The 12,655-nt window shown below is 47.4% G+C and overlaps 1 protein-coding gene across 1 annotated transcript; it reads left to right on the plus strand.

Annotated features, from left to right (window-relative positions):
• The first annotated feature begins 1,302 nt into the window (after positions 1-1,302).
• LOC144143423 (uncharacterized) lies at positions 1,303-8,402 on the plus strand. Its single transcript, XM_077675182.1, has 2 exons — positions 1,303-1,367; positions 7,910-8,402. The coding sequence occupies exons 1-2, from the start codon at positions 1,303-1,305 to the stop codon at positions 8,400-8,402; spliced, it is 558 nt and encodes a 185-aa protein (XP_077531308.1).
• The last annotated feature ends 4,253 nt before the right edge of the window (positions 8,403-12,655 follow it).

The raw sequence follows: 12,655 nt of genomic DNA on the forward strand, positions 1-12,655 counted from the left end.
GGCACGCTCAGTGTAACTGCTTCGAGACACTCAAGTTTGAATCTAAAAAAGTTAATGAAATCGTCGAACTGTTTCTTGTGGTCTGTTAGTTAGTGCTGATGCTCCACTCCGGTTGACGATAAAGCCGTAGACGACGTCTTAGAATGCCGGAGGTACCTCAGGACCATGTCTCGGGGGAGTTCCCGAAGAAGTATCTCACGTAGCATGGCACAATAGGTCTCTGGGCTTGTGCCAAGTGCATTAAAGCTTCTGCAGTGTATCTGCACCTCGCCGTAAAGCTTTGGAAGTTGTGCGACGTCACTCGACGACGAAACTGCTCTTATGTCAATCAGTGCCCGTAGATGGTCTTGCGCTATCCGAGTCTGATCAGCGAACCGCTTCAGGAGTATTTCTATTGCATCGTTATAGCACTGTTCTGTAATGGGGAGCCGAGTTACTGCGGAAGCGGCTGAGCCGGTAAGAAGGTTGGTCAAATATAAAAACTTCTCAATCGCTCGCAGTTCCGAATTCTTGTGTATGGCGTATTCACATTGACTCCAGAATCTCGTCCAATTATGATGGTCTCCATCAAACTTCGCCAGTTCTGTGGTAGGTAGCTTCGTTCTGGCGGTTGCGGGCTCGTAATGAGGCGGTCTCGTTACAGAAGGCAAAACGAGAGCCTCACCAGCCTGCTGGTCTCGAGATCTGTAGCGTAGCTACGCAATGATCTTCACCACCTTGTAACTAAATGAAGTCGCGCTGGAGGTCTCTTCTGTGACCATTTCCTCCGTCGCTTCCAGAAAAATGTCGGCGTCCAGCTTTTGGATCGGTCGATGCATGGCCTCGATCGTCTCCAAGGATATCGCTGCGTCCATCGTTGTAGTCAGGGTGCCACTTCGGAGTCCTTCTTGTACCTCGGTCAAGACGGCTGAAAGCTTGTCCCGAAGGGCAGTTCGTCGCCGCAGCTTCCACTCGATCGATGTCATCCTGGTTCTTTGGAGGTAGGTCCGCCGGTCAGTCAAGCAGAAGCCGTCGAAGAATGGCTATCGGTTCTGCTTGTCGGTGTCGGCCTGGCAGACGCGAGTCCCGGGTTTCGGCACCAAGTTGTGGGATCCGTCGACCCCCAAGGACGAGACTCGATCGTCAAGGTAGGAGAGAAGCGACCGTGAAGGTCTGCATTTAATGGGACGTCGAGCGGTAAGGTGAAGAAAAAGAAGCAATGCGTGCGCTCGTAAAGCGCGATCCCTGATGATGATGATGCCAGCCAAGGGAGATTGGCCGAAGGCATTCAAGTCGATTAGGTTAGCTCGCTGCAGCGGGTTGATGGCGGTCGATGGCGATGCAGCTGTGATCTCAAAAAGATTCTACATCCAGAGTCGGCGGCCTCGGTGAGATGTGGTACAATAGCCACTCCGCAACCGTTTTCTAAGAAAGGGTTTATTTTTCGATCCACATAGACCGGATCAATCAAAGAACCCCAGATCCGGTTGACCGCCACCGTACCCTAAATGGGCTGGAGGCACCACGTATGGTTGTGAGCAGACTTCACCCCCTACTGTTATCGAAGGTTGGAGTTAGCAGACTGGCGCATCTGAAACAAACACGGTTGATGCGCCAGCGTTTCCGTGGCGAGACCACGCCGAGGTCCAGACACCCGCGCATTGACACTTATACCTCGTAGTAGCTCGATTACAGGGACACGCCAGCTTCCCCAATATATGGTCAAACGGGAAACCGAACAGAGTGTCATACGCAGAACCATTGACACCCGGCTATCTCCCACGCTGGTGACAGGGCCCCGTTACAAGTTCCGGCCATTGGGAGCTCAAAGCGAGTCCTGGCTCCATTCATGCTGGGTTACAGGGGCACGCGACAAACCCCCAGCCCATTGCACATGCGAAAAATGAGTCATAGTTCAAAACTAATCTAGTCCCGCGTTACCCCCTCTCCCTTGTGTTGCCTTCGGCTGACCACTCGCCACCACACTGCAAGGCAAGCCCACAGCGGTTGCGGTTGCAACAAGCACCGATGGAACCTCTCCTCCCGTGTCGGCTTCCCCGCACCTCAAGTGAACTTGTGGGCGCTTAGAAGACCAACTTGGAGGAAACGACAGCGCCTCCTTCTCCTCCGAAAAGCCTGTACCGCCTCTGGTACTCCCATGGCCAGTTGCGATGGCGTCTGCAACGAAGGGCATTTAAGAGGGTGCTAAGTCGATATGCCCGGTCCACCGGGTACCCCTAGGACATCTGTCGATGTTAAGGACATCGGATACTAGCTCCCTGCAGTGAAGCGGAACAAACGGGATGCAGCATCCAAAGCAACAAAGAGCAAAACGCCTCGTAGAATACAAGCACCGAAATACGACGCACTGAACACAGACGGGCACAAACACTACACGCGTTCGCAAAAGCAAATAGTGCGAAGAAAATTTATCACTCAATAAAACTGTAGCGGCCCTTTAAAATCTTGATGATGTGTACAAGATAGTGCGGCTATGTAGCCAAATGTCAAGTGTCTCCACGAAACACACTTTACCTACGAAGGAATAAATTTTTTTAATAAGAAATGCTAATTAGAAAGGGACCGGGTGCGCTGCAGACACAGTTTGGGAAGTGTCGCCATTGTCTCCCTAAATTACGTACATTCTATCCCAACGATTTTAACGCTGTTCTTGATCCTGTCGTCATTCACAGAATGATATGTAACAGGTTATGAACTGTATACTGCGTCTATGTTTCCCCTGATTACGGGATCTCGAGCGCATACTTTGAGGCTCGATACCCCACTAACCGAAACCATTTCATTTAGTAGGAGACCTCTATCCACATAACTCACTTTGAGGTTCTTCTTTGCAAGCTGCCCTAGTTCGTCTCAATAAAATATTCCTCACATCATAGAGAGTGTGGATTTTTGCAAACATTACCCTACTTGCCATAACACATGACGCTGCATCTATTCATGCCTTGAGAATGCTATTGGCTGTACAGTCCTTTTCCAACATTTAGGTGGGACGTTGTTACGAGCCCGTATGGTAGTGATGGCTTCCCTAGAATATTTCTATACATCGGTAAACACCCAAGCAGGTAAACGTCTCTGAAGGGATCTGTGAAGCAGGAGGGAACTGAAGAACATTTACACGAACAAGCAAAATTCATCAAACATCCAGTAAGCACCTACAAGTTGAAGAGGCGAAAGAACGCCTGAACGGTCGCATGCTAGACATCGCCAAAAAACCAATTGCAGAGGCGCCTGGTTCCCCGCGCACTCCAATGCTGCCCAGTTCGAATGAGGACTGCAGGGTTCACGGGAGGCCCAGAACAAAATGTTGAGTATACTTCGTCGGTTCGCTGCATTGGAATACCTCATTTCCTATAAACGTAAAAGGTCGGTGAAAACGTGGGCGCTGTAAGGCGAAAAATGATAGTTGGTGCGCCTTTCTATCATCCATAAACTCACACACCTTCACACACGAAGTCTGAACACGAAAACAAAAAACTGCAAGACAATATTTTCATAGCCTTTCCCCGGTCAGCACAACGGGGACACACTAGAAGGACATGTAGTAGAGTTGCACCATTCCAACATGTCTCCAGTTCTGCACGCTACCCAATGACATTCATGGAATAATAAAGTTCGTGTGAAAAGATATCTTGGCCTGAAAATGATAGGTGTTTTTTAAAAAGCTCGTGCAACTCTAAATTAACACTTCTTGAGCTGAGGGATGCTCTGAGCACGTGTGGGATTTTAGTTAAAAGCGCACGCAAGGTTACAAACATCATAAATGAACTCATACACCTACGCATTCTTCAAACACTCCTACACCTATTCAACAAGTTGTGGCTTTCCCTGCGCCTTCCTAGGTATAAGGCGGAAGCTATAGTTGGGGCTTTTCTTAAAGACGGTATCAGTCCTTCTGAGCCCAGAAGTACTTGTCACATCACCCTGACAAGCTGCATGTGCACGCTTTTCTACTGGATTATCTACAGGACACCCATGTACTTTTTACAGAATGATGGTCTTCTTGAGAGCTGCAGGCTTCTTGTTTCAGGTCTTCTTGTTTCATGGTCTTCTTGTTTCAGGGTGAGGCGGACTACCGCTGATCACCTTCCGGCACTTGATTCGTACATCAGAAAGGGTTCACTGCGTAAGGATTACTGCATGACGATATTTTGCACCTTCGAGAAGCTATGATACCGCTTCACGCTATGGTACCGGAAGGAACCTGAAATCTTTTTATAGGTCCGATAACTTGAAAAACGCGTTGCCTAGTAATATGGCTAAGATAAACTTCGTGTAGAAGATCATATTACACTCTCTATGGTCTATGCGCAGGAGAATGGTGAGCCTAAGTTGGAGATTTGTGCTGCACCTTTTTTGTAAACATTAGGTGACGTAGGAAGGTGTTGCCATAGTCAAATTGCACAGTATATCTGAGTAGACGACGTTCAGCTAACCTTCAGATCATATAACGTGTTTGTTTGTTAACCTCGGAGTTAACAAACATGCTGGGGAGCAGTTACCAAAAGTTTGAAATCGAATCATGGAAAGAGCACTGATGTTTTGTTTTGGGAGATGTGGCAGGGCATAAGGCCAGTTCCAGACATCTAACTGAAGAGTGTCTTGATTCCAGTCTAAAAAAAAACAGCTTTAGGTATTGCGTAAAAGCTCGTTAATTCGAAATCGGTTATTTCGATCTTCCAGTCAATTCGAACTCATGCCGTTGTCCAGGAACAGGCCTGTATATTTCAATGGAGGAAAGCTCCCAATTATTTGAACGCGTCGCTATCGAGAATGATCCATCCGAGCTATGATTTTATGGTTTTCGATTGCTACCGCACGAAGAAGAAATCGCAGAGTGAGTATATTGTGTTGCAAATTCAAACGAAACCAAATTTACGAAATGCAAAACAACGCAAGAAAAATACAACAGCGTGGCGCCCGCGCTGCGCTACTGCAACAGCTTATTTCGCTTCCACAAAGGGTGCCGCGCCACCGGGATTAGTACTAAGGCGCATGCCATTATTACTTAAAAAACATTTTTTTACGAAATCACCTGCCACAAAGGTGTACTAGAGCCTATTTCGCGAACACAAGTCCAGAGGTGGCGGCCTTGTGTTATGCCCGCGCAATCCGGCGAGTTGTTTATCATTCCAGCATCCGCCCGTTAATTCGAACTCCGCTTCATGCGAACAATTTTATGGACCCCATCGTGTTCGAATTAACGAGCTTTTACGATATTCTTTAACGAAAAGGTTGCATTTATTCCACATATCAAGTACCTAAAACGTAAATGCTTCAAGTAATTGTATCGTATCTTGGGCATTGGGCCGCTGCAATGCTCTTGGGCCGCTGCCATAGTGGGTGAAATTCAAGATCGCGAAGACGACTTCAGCGTTCTAGGGTTGTCTGCAAGAGGCGTAATAAGCCAACGGGACTGGATGGTTCGAGCTCAAGTCAACAACGTGTCTGTCGAATTAAAGATCGACACAGGATCTCAGGCTAACTTGCTTCTCTTTGGATTACACAGCCGAATTCGCCCCAATCCTGAAATGAAGCCAAGCAGCGCGGTGCTTCACTCATAGGGTGGAGGCACAATCAAGCACCTCGGAATAATCAAAACGGAAGTGACGCTAGGGGATCGAACTGTTCCTGTCGAATTTTGTGTGGTACGTAAATGTGGTCAGGCAATCCTGGACCTTCAAGCAACGGAACACCTTGGGCTGCTGTCACGCGTTCACAGCTAATCACAAGGACGGCTGCGAAGAACTTGTGAAGGACGTTTGTCACCTGTTCACCGGGACCGCCTGCGTTCAAAGAGCATATCACATGCTTCTTCTAGACGACGCCGTGCCACTCATTCAACCTGTCCGACGCGTGCCATTGGCCCTGACAGAACCATTACGAGGAGAACTCGAGAGGATGGAGCGTGCTGGCATCGTTACAAGAGTCACCGAGCCTACTGACTGGGTGGGTTCTCTGGTGATAGTTCGAAAAAAGAACGGGCACAGTCGTCTTTGCATTGACCCTACGAGAATAAACGAGTGCATAAAGAGGGAGCACTACATGATGCCACGGCGAGAAGACATCGAAGCCGAGTGAGCTGGTGCTACAGTGTTCACCCGCTTAGACACTAACTCTGGATTCTACCAAATTCCTTTGGATGACGCCACATCGCGGATTTGTACCTTTTTCCCACCGTTCGGTCGCTACCGCTTTTTGCGATTGCCCTTCGGCATATCGTCCGCCTCGGAGGTCTTCCAAAAAATGTTGAATGAAATTTTCGAACGTCTTCCCGGCGTGAAGATATACGTAGCCGACATTCTGGTATACGGCTCGTCAGTTGAAGAGCACAATGAGCGTCTTAAATCTGTGTTGCTATCAGCAGAACGCGGCGGATTAACCTTCAACCCGGATAAGTGCAGTATCGGCGCGCACCAAATCGAGTTTCTTGGAGATGTGGTTGATAAAACAGGCATCAGGCCAAGCTTGGCAGTGATAAACTGCAGGCTGCACATGCCGACCCCAGGGGACAAGCTGGCGGTGCAAAGGATGTTAGGCGTCGTCAGTTATTTCCACAAGTTTCTGCCTTCGTTAGCTCAGAGAACAGCTCTTTTGAGGAGCTTGATTAGGCAAGATGCTGTTTTCGAATGGACCGACAACCATGCAAAAGAATGGAAAGAACTGTGTGTCTGCCTAAGCAAGCAGCCCTTGCTGTCGATATTCGATCCGGCCAGAGCAGCAAAAGTGTCTTGCGATGCGTCACGGCACGGCATCGGTGCCGCGCTGTTTCAGTGTCACGACACATGGAGGCCTGTGGCTTATGCGTCACGAGCGCTTACCGAAACACAGCAGCGATACTCTCAAATTGAAAAGGAGGCGATGGCCGTGGTCTTTGGCTGCGAAAGATTTAATCACTTCGTCTACGGCAGACAGTTCACGGCTGAAACAGACCACCGCCCTTTGATCGCTATCTCCAAGAGGGCTATTGGCGACATGACTGCGAGTTTGCAAAGATTTTTTTGGGATTGCTGCGTTATGACGTTGAGCTCAAATTTGTTCCAGGTAAGCAGCTCCTCCTGGCCGACATGCTGTTACGTGCCATAACAAAGACCACTGCGTGCGACCTCGACAGCAACGATGTAGAGGTACATGCTGTGAGTATAGTCTCTTCCGTCATAAGTGAAGACACATGGAGGCGGCTAGCCGCAGAAACGGCGCGAGACGAACAACTGAAACATGTGCTTAGTGATCTAGAAGCTGGAAAACGGTTAGAGGCGCCATGGAAACCATTCCAGGGAGAGCTATCGCAGGTAAAAGGAGTACTGCTGAAAGACTGCAAAGTGGTTATTCCGGCTAGCATGAAACGTGAGACACAGGAAAGGATTCACCAAGGGCACCTAGGAATTAACAAGAGCAAAGCGAGAGCACGAGGCCTTGTATTTTGGCCGGGAATAAACTCGGACATATACTCGTTCGTTCGGACGTGTTCTATCTGCAAAAAGTATGCGTAGAGCCAGCCTCGGGAGCCTTTACTAATGCCCCCTGTCCCCGACCAACCGTGTTATCGCGTCCGCATGGACATTTTCGAGTACGGCGGGAAGTCGTACCTATGTTTTTATGACACCATGTCAAACTTTCCCGAAGTTGAACTGCTGAAAGACACCTCGGCTAAAACGGTAGTAGACGTAGCAAGTTCAGTCTTTGCCAGGCACAGCATACCCATAGAAGTTTGTTCTGACAATTGTCCTCAATTTTCCATTCGTGAATTCGCATTGTTCTCACGACTGTGCGAGTTTAGGCATGTGACGTCTAGTCCAGGATACCCCCGGTCTAACGGACTTGGTAAAAAGGGCGTCCAGATAACTAAACGCATACTGAAGAAAACAACAGAGGCGAAACAAGATTTCTCTTTGTGACTTCTTGCTTTCAGGACCACTCCACTAGAGCCAGGCCCCTCGCCTGCTGAGCTGCTGATGGGGCGAAGTCTCCGCACAACCATTCCCGACGTTCAAGGCAACCCCAGTCGCGAGGTAATCAGGTGCCTCCAGACGGATCATTCTAGAGGACCGATGGTACCTCTGAATCCAGAAGATTCGGTCCGGATCAAGAACGGTGCATGGGCGACGAAAGCGCAAGTCCTCGGACATTCCGGTCTCCCCAGGTCGTATACAGTCGTCACAGAAAACGGCAGGGGGTTGAGACGCAACCGCGAGCACCTACAACTGACCAGGGAGCCCTTTCGACGCGACGACCAGGATGACAATCAAGATGACGTCGAGGCAGGGCCCGCAGCCGCGGCAATGCCTGCTAAGCCTGCTGCCCCCACAAGTGTCTCATCTACACCGGCACTGAGAAGGTCCCTGAGACAACGTCGACCGCCTGAACATTTGGCCTACGACCAAAACTTCGCGCAAGTGCCTTGAACTAGTGCCTCAAAAATCCATTGGTGTTATCTTTATTTCTTTGTTATTTCCTGTTTTCGTAACGGAGGAAGATGTATCGTATCATGGCCACCCAACTCTAATGTACCGCGCACGCGCAGTTTCTCTGGCGGCAAGCGCACGTGTCGAAGATTGTCACTCCAGCAGCATATCTGTTGGAAGGTGAAAGACACGTCCTCTTCCAAATACTATATATGCACTATGTGTGTAATAAATGTGGTTCTTTTCCCACACTGCACCGGCGTGGCATGTTTGGCGTTATAAACAAAACGATACACTAATGACTATCCTAAAGGTTCTGTCGCACACATGCTATGCTGCATACAAAACAATTTCTCCTTCGTGATTTTACTATCCGAAGAGGTTCACGATTAGAATACGGAAGCGTCATATATGGGTCAGCAAATAAGATGTCCCTGAAAATGCTCGACCTAGTGCTGCACCATGGGCTTCACCATGCACGTGGCGCTTGCCGTACTATCCCGGCGAAAGGCTCTATATGGGTCAATTGTAACAAATGGCGCCAAAAACGTCAGTGAACCTAAACGAACCTGATTTATGCTTTTAAATTCTCGTAAACGCTAAACCTTTTGTTTGAGCGAGTGGTGTACGATGTATATTCAAAATTTACCTTCGCGAAAGACGGGTACAATAAAGGACACGGACGAGCGCTCGTCCGTGTCCTTTCTTGTATCCGTTTCTTGTATCTATTTAAAATATGTACAAGGCAGCCATAATCGAGCTCGCGCAGGCTGCTCCTCATTACACCTTTGTCATGCTCGTCGTTCACAATAGTGGGGGTTGCACCTTGGAGAATGGTCAAATGATGTTCCTTATTATCACTCGCCCCTGGTCGAGGGCGATCGTCCGGGTCGATCCCGAGTCAAGGTGACGCATCCCGTGCGGTTGAGCAATGCGATGAAAATCTACACCGAAGAATCGCTTGCTAGAACAGATGATGATATCGTTGACGATGTCCGATCCAGTTTCAAGGCCATGATGAAACGTCAGCGGTAGCTCTGCACTATGCCGGGTGACAGGGCTGGGGGCCAATCTTGTGTTGGTCACGTCTCGTATCGTGTGGTCACTGCTGTTCTTGATGGGGTGATCAGGGACTGGGGACACAGGGTTGTGGACGGGGTCACGTTAAATACGTCATAAAATTGGCTTTATATATAAAGATCCCATCCAACACATTGATAACGATTTAATATAAACAGTTATACATTCGTAGTACAGTTTGAGAGAAAATTCAGAACGTGTGCAGAAAGGTTTGAGAAAGTTTTTACCAATTTTTTTTCTTGGGCGGTTACATACAAGTACGAACTGTACATGAAAGTGAGCGAAGAAAAGAAGAAGCTGTAATGTTTCGGTAGCAAATGTGTACTAAGAAGGTATTTTACACATGTAAAGTAATGCTGCTTGGTGTGGAATTTATGCGGACCGGTTAGGAATTCCAAATGAAAAATAAAAAAAATATCAGTGTTTGTTTGCGTTGGTTGGATCATTGCCTTAGAAGTATTACACTTGCTTCACTGATAATCTGCTGTGGTTTGTGTTCAAAAAATGTGCTATGTCAAAGCACGGACAAGCCTGTGTTATCCCGTAAAGCGAAAATAAATCACACAATTTCAGATCACGTTCAACAGATAGCGCAAGCATATCGAGGTGGTGGCAGATAGGCTGAAATAAATATATCGGCCAGCACGCAATTTAATCGGAGATAGACCGTGATTTTGATGACGACACAATGGTGCGAGATGGGTTATATTGCTGTTGCCCCAAGATAAAAAAACAATACGTAGGGTGGGTTTCAATGATCTAGTAATATATATTGATGATGGTTGGGTTTTTTTATGGCGCAAGCCCGACTAAGGGCAAAGAGCGCCAGAGAAAAGTTTATTTAACGAAGTGTAGTGGTTACCACAAAAAGGGAAAAAAAGAGGTGTTAACCGAACCTAGTAAAATAAGTTAAAGATAATGGTGATGGCTGGTGTATAGGGCCAGATTTGATTATGCGTGATAGGAAATGAGGTTTAAAAATTTAACGTCTGACAAATAATCAAACACACGTTTCACAGAAACACTGGCATCGTCACCTAGAAACAGCGATGGATGTAGTGGGATATGTTGTCTGTAGAGTTCTCTGAAGTGTTTGTGTCGTGTTGTGTGAAGTGCCTTACATTGTATGAGGATGTGGATCACGGATAGGGCCTCTCCGCACCTGCTGCACAGAGGTCTTGGAGATGCAGTGAGAAGGTGCGAGTGCGTTGCATGTGTGTGCCCTATCCGTAATCTGGCCAAGGCGACTTCAGAGTATCTATTGCGTGTGTCGGTGGTGTATGGTCCCAAGTGAGGTTTTATTACATGTAATTTGTTGTCTGTTTGTTCACTCCAGTTTGTTTGCCATGTTTTGCGAAGTTGTTGTCTGATGTGCAGTTTCACATCTGTGTAGGGTAATGTTGTTATGTCTACTGTACTCAAGAGTGTAGCAGCAGCAGCCATTCGGTCGGCTGCTTCGTTCCCGGCTATACCACAGTGGCCAGGGACCCAGCAAAGAACCAGTTCAAATTTACGTACATACACAGACATAATACCCTTCACGATCAGATTGACAACGTGGTTTGTCGAAGACATTGTTGACGGCAGTGCCCTCACAACACCGAGTGAATCTGTATAGATAATGGATTGTGGGATGTGGCTTTGAAGTATATGATTAACAAGAAGAAGTACACCATAAGCCTCTGCCATAAAGATGCTAGTATAACTGTTCAGAGTTTTAGTGACATTAAGGCCGGGTCCATGCGCAGCGCAGGACACAGAGGTGGAAGTCTTAGAGGCATCTGTATAAAACTCAGAACACTGATACTTCTCCTGCAAATACAAGAAGTGCTGCTGAATTGTACATGTGGGAGCTCGGTTTTTTTCTACATGTGTAAAAGATGTGTCGCATGACACAGGGCGGAGATGCCATGGTGCTATGGAATCTGTTACAGAACTTTAATGGTGTCTAAAAAGGAGACAGCAAGCTCTGACACTTCCTCTCTAACTCTGTAAGAGAAGGGCGCAGAGAACGATGGTCGATTTAAAAGGAGTTCACTCATGGATCTATCATAAAATCTGGTGTAAAAGGATGGCGAGGCATGGATGAAATTTTAAAAGCATAAAGGAGCTCTGTGTATGCTCGCTGACGTTGTAGGTTTCATTTGTTGCACTCGACATACAGGCTTTCAATTGGACTAGTCCAGAAGGCGCCACACGCCAAGCGGAGCCCTAGATGAATCACAGGGTCCAGCAATTTGAGGGATGTTTTACTTGCTGACCCATAAACAACACTACCATAGTCCAATCGTGAACCTATCAAGCTGGTAAAAACACGTAAAAGAAGTTGTTTGTCAGCATCAAAAGAGATGTGCGACAGAACCTTAAGGATATTCATTGTTTTAGGCATTTATGTTTTAGCTGTTGTAGGTGTGGAATGAATGTAAGCTTTTCGTCAAAGGTTATGCCTAAAAACGTGTGTTCCTTTTTGACAGGAATCAAGACACCATTGAGTTGAATGTCAGGATCCGGCCGGATACCACGCCTCTTGGAAAACAAAACACAAGTGCACTTTCCCGGATTAAATTGAAAATCGTTGCTATCCGCCCAGCCGGCAAGCTTGTTGACACCAAGCTCGACTTGCCGCTCGCAGACAGACAAGTTACAAGACTTAAAAGATAATTGTACGTCGTCTACATAAATTGAACATGAAATCGACGGTGGCAATGCCTTCCGAAGAGAATTCATTTTTACAATAAAAAGGGTGCAACCTAAAACTCCACCTTGTGGAACGCCGTTTTCCTGCACATGAACCCTAGAGAGTGCAGTTCCAACTCGCACGCGAAACGTTCTTTCAGACAGGTAACTGGCAAGCCTGTTCATCATGTTACCCGACATGCCAAATGACTTCAAGTCGCTAAGGATGCCGTACCGCCAAGCAGTATCGTACGCCTTTTTAAGATAAAAGAAGACTGTCATACAGTACTGCTTGTGGAGGAAAGCATCTTTGATATAAGACTCTAATGCAACCAGTTGATCGTTGGTAGATCGCCCCGCCCTGAAGCCTGCCTGGCAGCTCTCGAGAAGACCATTGTACTCTAAGAAGTACACAAGTCTTCTGTTTATTATCTTCTCGAAGAGCTTACACAGGCAGCTTGCCGGGGCAATGGGTCGATAACTGGCATTAGAGGAAG

Source organism: Haemaphysalis longicornis, unplaced genomic scaffold (genome assembly GCF_048455015.1).
Source record: "Haemaphysalis longicornis isolate Haplotype H1 unplaced genomic scaffold, Haemaphysalis longicornis Haplotype H1 scaffold_6, whole genome shotgun sequence".
NCBI classification, from domain to species: Eukaryota; Metazoa; Arthropoda; class Arachnida; order Ixodida; family Ixodidae; genus Haemaphysalis; species Haemaphysalis longicornis.